Source organism: Cherax quadricarinatus, chromosome 55 (assembly GCF_038502225.1).
Source record: "Cherax quadricarinatus isolate ZL_2023a chromosome 55, ASM3850222v1, whole genome shotgun sequence".
NCBI lineage: Eukaryota > Metazoa > Arthropoda > Malacostraca > Decapoda > Parastacidae > Cherax > Cherax quadricarinatus.
Window position 1 is genome coordinate 18,544,886 of NC_091346.1, and position 7,231 is coordinate 18,552,116.

The 7,231-nt window shown below is 43.6% G+C and overlaps 1 protein-coding gene across 1 annotated transcript; it reads left to right on the forward strand.

The window, feature by feature from the left end:
- The first annotated feature begins 2,562 nt into the window (after window positions 1-2,562).
- On the forward strand, window positions 2,563-5,326 carry LOC128698926 (uncharacterized). Its single transcript, XM_070096969.1, has 2 exons — window positions 2,563-2,705; window positions 4,810-5,326. Exons 1-2 carry the CDS (start codon window positions 2,575-2,577, stop codon window positions 5,324-5,326), a joined length of 648 nt encoding a protein of 215 aa, XP_069953070.1. The 5' UTR covers window positions 2,563-2,574.
- The last annotated feature ends 1,905 nt before the right edge of the window (window positions 5,327-7,231 follow it).

Genomic DNA, 7,231 nt, shown 5'->3' on the forward strand with positions numbered 1-7,231 from the left:
GGCTCTTGATGCGAGGAATTGCATTTTGTCCTTCATTCCTTGGATTAAACCTGTCTCCTATTCTTTCAGGAGCTATGTGGACCCTATTTAGCACCCCCCTAAAAAAAAGGAGGGGGGGGAATTAATCCATATAATTCTACTCGTATAAATAGAAGATTTTTAATGTTTTTGCAAAATTAAGACATTAATAGGCTCATAGTAAGCTTCTGGGTAGGTTTGAGTCATGGTTTTTGTTTATCCCGGGTTAATAATCTGATTTTCTTCTCCTTGACATGTGCACCTCGATAATGCACGATAGTTCTTAAATTTAGGTGAAAGTAGATCTCGGCAGACAGCTTCCTGAATGTCTGGAAGATGTTATCCATCAGGCCTGATTAACCAGGTTTTGTTATTACCGGCCACACTCTGTCACGCGTACTATCTACAACTGGGCTGATCAGAAACGGACGTGAGTTTCAGGATTCCTGTTGACAGCCAGGGATCAGTTGGAAATTCCTACTTTTGTATAAGGGAACGATGTTGAAAAGTCTTGGACCCCTAACACTTGTTACCAACCCTGCTTCTCGCTGAAGGAATTTTGCACCGCCTGTTGAACTATCCTGGTTCAGTGTAAGAATTATTAGCCTTTTCGGGAACAGTCCCACTAGGCTTTTCCAGGTGTAAATTATGATGCATGTTGCTTGTTCCTAGGACACGTGTTAAGGGATTTTCAAACTTCTCTAATTTAGGAAATTGACTGGAGGTTATACGTGCAGAGAACGTTCTCCGTACATTACCTAGGTCTGCAGTTTCAGCCACCTTAGTGGGCTGTTGATGTTCGTCAATATTCCAGCCTAGAGAGAACAAGCTACTCAGACGGCTCATTTCCCTGGTATCCCTTGTTTTGAAGCCATTCACCAGGCTCTGGCTTTTGTCCTAGATCACATTCCCCCACAACCATTGGTTCTCTTCTGATTCCCAATCTTCCCTGGCACTTTTGTGCTCTGCCCGTCCACGGTCACTGCGCGTCCTCGTTCGTCGGACACAATCTTTCCTCCTGCGCTTCTTGCGGAGCCCAGGTTGGAGCATCTTCCTTCAGTGGGTACCCGCCCATGTTGGAATCCGGGGCAATGAAGTGGCAGATCGGGCGGCCTCCCTCGCGCGCGCGCACTTCCTACTATTACCCCTCTTGCCCTGGGCCACAGTGATTTCACAAGGGCTATTTGGAAGGGAATCCGTCATCAGTGGCAAGAGGGCCTGGCACCCTCCCTCTCTTCGGCGTTGGGCTCTGTCCGAACTTTAAATGGCCCCTGCCCTTAGGCTCGCCATCCCAACCGCTCGGTGGACGTTGCACTGACTCGCCGTAGAGTCGGGCACTCCCGACTGGCGGCTCATCTGTACCGCCTTCGGATGACGGACTCGCCGTACTGCCCGTGGTGTCCTTCAACCCGAGACGGTGGAACACTTCCTGCTGTGGTGCCCACGTTATCACTACACTGACTACTCTCCGTGCTGCCTTGCGCACGCTTGGGGTGCACACTTTCACTCTACGTGTCCTTCTCAACGGGGGGGGGGGAGGGTTCCGCCCTCTGGACCGTCAGGAGATATTGGCCTGTACCTGCTCCTTCCTGCTGGCTTCAGGGCGTATCAGGGACATAATACATAATTATTAGTCAAAACATTCTTCCACTTTGGTCGAAGCCCCTTCTCCTAGTACTGGACGGCCGGGCTCAATACGGCATATGCTGTCAGTAGCCCTGAAACCCAACAGAAGAACAGTTTTCCTCGTGGTTGTGATAGATTGCTGTGATCCTCTTTACATTATTTACTCCTAAGTCCTTGCAGTATCTCGTTCTGTTGCGTGGGTCTAGTGGTATTTTCCGTCCTACTTTTTTCCTTAATTTTCCCATAGTGAGTAACAGAAGTTATTCTTCATAGAACTTCATATTGCTTTCTGTGCCCCACTGGAAAACTTCAATTTTATCCGCTTAGAGAATTAGCAGTGTCCTCAGTGCGTACTTCAAAAGTCCTGTTCGCCCGCTTCCCCATGATCTCCCATTGTCTGCAGTACTTGATGGTAGAGGTGACGCTGGCGACATTACCTCTCGTGTACGACTGGACGCTCCTGCTGAGGACTTCCTACTGCTGCATCACTGTACAGAGGTACGTACCCTCTCTAAACCCTCAAGGAGGGCGCTTGATGTTGATGGGCTCTTGATTCCTGGTAAACACAGCTTCCTCCCCTCTTCTGATAAATATGAAGTCTCCCATTACCAAGACGCTGCATAACCCAAACGGGTTTGTAATGAATGTAATATTGTCCCTAGATATTATAGTGTTTTAAAGTGTAAAGAACGAGGCTGGAACCTCCAATAACCCAGACCTCCGGTCTGGGTTATTGGAGGTTATTGTTTTATATCCGATAAGAGAGTTAACATTACGACATTAGCCCACAGTGGGGCTTGTCGTAAATCACTTTTATTTATAAAGACCTCACCGTGAAACATTAATATCTTGCGGGAGCAAGTGATTTTTTTTATTAGCGCTGCCGCTGCCATTCTCCCTAAATATTCTCGTACTGGGCAGGTGTTGGTGATGGCGGCGGACAACGTTCTGGAGTCTTCCGAGATCATCTTTATGCGAAGGTCGTCCCTCTGGCAGCTCTTAACTAACCCGAGGCTCTGCATGTCCTCTGAGATTATAATCATCAAGGCCATCACTGCCTGGTAAGATAGTATATCATGCTGAGTAGTGAGCTGAATAGACCTGTATGTTGTGAGGACGTGCCTGATAACCTCTATGAACGGAACCAACAGCGCCTTTGGAACAGTTGCATCAGCAGGTTCGAGTTAAAGGAAACTAGGAGAGTTACGGCATCTGAGGAAAAAGGGGATTCGTAGCAGTCCTATGAGCAAATCTTAACGGCGAAAGCTGGATAGTGGTGGAAAGTAATGAAGCTGAAGATATGCAGGAAGGATGAAGAGATGGAATTTCCTTGCTGTGCTCCAAGACTGATAAAGGACGACCAACATAGCAACCAACAGATACAACGGTACGGAAAGACGCAGATAGTCTATGGACGAGGCAGAGCGCGTGTTTTCCAGGTGCTGGGATGTCATCTGTTGACTGGACAGCATCAGGTTTGGTAATGGGGCGCTTATTTGACAGTGCTGGAGGCAGTGATGGTGGCACGCAGAGGACCTAATTACCAAGCATGACGCAGCGATTCATAAAAGGGAGGGATATATGTCTATATCCGAGGAGCGGTGTTGGAAGTAAATTGTCCAGAGCAAGTTGTTGATGGCAAGCTGAAAAAGCACTTGAGAATATTGCTGTACCATTCATCGACAACTGGGACAGTTTTTATGGCTGGAATGACCGACGTATGCAAGAGATGGGGTTTATTCATATAGGGCAGAAGTGGCAACTTGACCTACTTCAGTGGAGTACTAGGGTTTTAAACTTAAAATGGTATGGTCTTCTGTGCGAGAAATGGTTTGTGGGACAATTGATTTAAACTATTAATGATAAAGGCTTATTTTAGATAATAAAATGGAAAGGGGACGAGTGACATGGAAAAGATAGACGAAATTATTTTTTAATGTATACTATACATTTCGTCAATGCTAGAAAAAAAGATGAAAGATTTGAGATTGGTTGCATGTGCGGCAAACTTTTTTGCAATAACTGAGAAGTGGCTTAATTTGAAGTAGGGACGTGATTGCAGTCACATTAAAGGGTTTGTTGATAAAAAAATATATTGGGAGGTAGGTAATGACTGTCAGGAAAATTTGAATTGCTGTATATAAAAAAAAAAAAAAATTATGAAGACTGAAGGAAATGTTAAGGGTTAGAGGCTAACTTGATAATTCTAGAAAATTTTTAACTTTTTACTGGAATTCATTAACTGGGAATCTGTTAAGCTACCTGAAGTGGCGAGTTGACCCGTGTCAGTGAAGATCTGCTCTGATTTGTGCTAAAGTACTGGAGTATTAAAGATGGCCTCTGTGACCTTTTGAGAAGCTGTACCTTAGGCGAAGGTGGAGCTGGAAGAAGCTAGGAGGGAGACGAAGCTCCCTAGAGGGAAGATTAATCCCTGGAACAGCTAATTTTAGATCACCTGAATTGATGAGAGTACTTGCTACAACTACTGGTGGGAAGGACAGGGTGGAAAATGAAAGCTCGCGAAACTGCTGTTGACTCTTGATTCCTTGTCTGTGCTGCCTGTTAAATGTGGGTAGACCACCGAGGACAACGAACGCCACCTGGGACAGTAAGAACATTGTTCTTGTTAAGGACTGTCAGATTAGATACAAGAGGAGGATTTTTCATTAGAAGGATAAGAGTAGGAAGTAGAGGGTGTGCTTTCTTGGGCCGGGATGGAGAATATAATAAAAGTATTGACCGAATCATGAATAATACTGTATTTTCTACAAGTACATGTATAACGTATACAGGCCTGGCTGACATCAATGATTGGAATCCATCCTATTATTTGTCTCGGTGCTGGATGTTGACCAGCAGAGCGGCCAGGACTTGAGTATCAGGTGTTGGATAGATATATATTAGACATGTTACTGAGGAGGAGAGTTGGAAATGAATGGGTAGCCTCTTAATCAGATCAAAACTGTACAAGCTCTACGGATTTAGCTCATTTCCGTGAACATAGTTCTTGTTAATGTGAAGTATAACAGGATAACCTTAATATTCTAGGTCTTTGGAATTAACGTGATTATTTTGGTATTTCACTTAATGCTAGGAATATCTTTAAGCCTAATTTAAATAAAAAGAATTATTTACTCAGGTTTAACAAAATTCTGACTATTTCAGGGGAGTAGAAAATGCTGGTTACCATCCACATCCAGCAGAGACTAGCCTAGTTTTAACACCTCTGGAGAACGCGAGGCGGAACAGAAGAAGCAATAGCCGCCATGCAGGACAGTGTGGGTCAGTTGTTCATAATGGTGTAGAGCACTTGGACTCCTTCAAACCGGCCACCAGTGAGCTCAAAAAGACGGTGGAGGAGTTCCTGCCCCTCGTGCGTTTCGACGAGATGTCAGTGGAGGAGCTAGTGACTTGGGTGTTTCCCTCTGTTATTTTCACCGGCGATGAATGTGTAGCTCTAGTCATGAATGTGAAAGGCATTCACACCTCTGCTCTCCCTGCTTCCGTCTCTCACATGGAGAACATTGGACGAAAAAGGATGCCAAGGTCGACTATGTTACTATCTCTAAATTCGACGAATGGTTCCAGCAGTGAATACATTTACTACAATAAAGTGAACATGAATTTGCTTCAGAATATCCTGAATAATAAATTCGAATTTTCGATTCTGCATATGAGGTGATTGTAAGAGGCGTTTGCCAGGGAACATCTTGCTCCTTCAGACAACCTGTTAGACTCTTACCTACCAAGTCTTACAAAATTGTCTTGACTAATTCCAACGCCCTGTGCGCGTACCACATCAACACCTTTGTATCTGAGATACAAGATGGGGTGTCATTTTCTGGCCAGACCACCTGCAATGGTAAGATAGTTCTAACCTACCTTACTGACGCTGCGCATGAAGAATAACTTAGATGTAGTTACGTGGAAGTTGACTTCGGGTCTACGCAGTAGATCTGCATGAATTCCAAATGAGACCTGGATATATTTTTCCCCAGATGTTTTTACAAATTAAAATAGCTTCAATCAGTTGCAAGAAATTACACAATTCTTGACTATAATATATAAATACACGTATACATATACATGCAAATAAGATCACAATAAACAGGTGGTATCACAACATGCAGAATAACCCACTGTGGAAAAAAAAATAGTATAATTCCAAGCGATTTCGTGATCTTACGTTATCGTTGATGAGAGAAATCACGAAAGAGTTCAGATTTTTTTGAAGTTATTTTGAGATATAAATTATATATATAAATAATTACACATACTCGGGGCCAGGAGCTGTGACTCGACCTGTAAAACCAAAATTGAGTACGTACACACGTGCATAGCATTAGTTCAAGTATTTTATCCATCCATTTTATTCATTTACTTGTTTTTTTCTGTTGCATAATTTTCTGTAGTAATTTTTTTTTTGACTTAAATTTCCAGTTTTCATTTTTATCTTTGACAAAAGTTCTTGACAGAATTTAATTTTCTAGGAATTCACTTTTATATGTAAATCAGTTTTTAAAGTGGATATAAAAATGAGTGTTTTATTTACTCAAAATAATTAATAGAGAAAGCGGATGGGGGGGGGGGGGGGACGGGACAATAGTTTGAGACAATGTAATTTTTTTTTTTTTTGGTTGGGGGGGTATTTAAAGCCTTGGTGCTTTTCGTTCATTCCCTGTTGAAAGCCTCTATGCTGAGGCGAATGTTCCTTCCTTAGCTGATCGTCGTGGTGCTCATTACCTTCGTTACTTTGTCCGCTCTCATGGCCTTCGTGTTCCTTCTACGTGTAGGTTGGTCTCGGATATTAGTAAAAACCCATTATTTGTTCCCCACCTCTGCTTACTCCGACCGTTTTCTCTTCATCTTCACTCCTGTCTTCTGTCCAGTTGCCTCCCTTGTATGTTCATTTAGCTTTTTCCCTTTGCTTTGGAAGGTTCCGACGATTCGTCTGTTTTTTCCCTACTGTCGTGCGCCAAAGCTCTCCTACCTACGACTACTACTATTTTTCTTGATCACCTCCGGTCACATGCTCATGCCGTTGCTGTTTATACAGATGGTTCTAAATCATCTGACGGTGTTGGGTTCGCGGCGATGTTCCCTGACTATGTTGTCCGAGGTCATTTGTTACTCTGCTAGTATTTTTTACCGCAGTTGTATGCCATCCTCGTAGGACTTCCCAGTATTACACACGTCTCCTTCGACGTTTGTGATCATTTCAGATTCCCTCATTGCTTTACAAGCCATTAAATAATTTGATTCCCCTCTTCCATTAGTCCTTCATATTCAACTATGGTTGCGCCGTGCGGCTAGGAAAAACAGACGTAGTTTTCTGTTGGGTCCCTGGACACGTTGATGTGTAAGGCACTGAACAAGCAGATGCTGCTGCGTGGTTAGCGGTGCATGATCTTCCAGTTAGAGATATTCCGTTCAGAAATTATTTTCGATCATCTTGACTCTTCTTCACGACCGTTGGCAACAATGGTGGTCGGACATGCACCATAACAAATTACTCTATTAAACCGCTTTTAGGTTTGTGGCCATCTTACCACCGTTGCCGTACTCGGGAGACTGCTCGCTCCCGTCT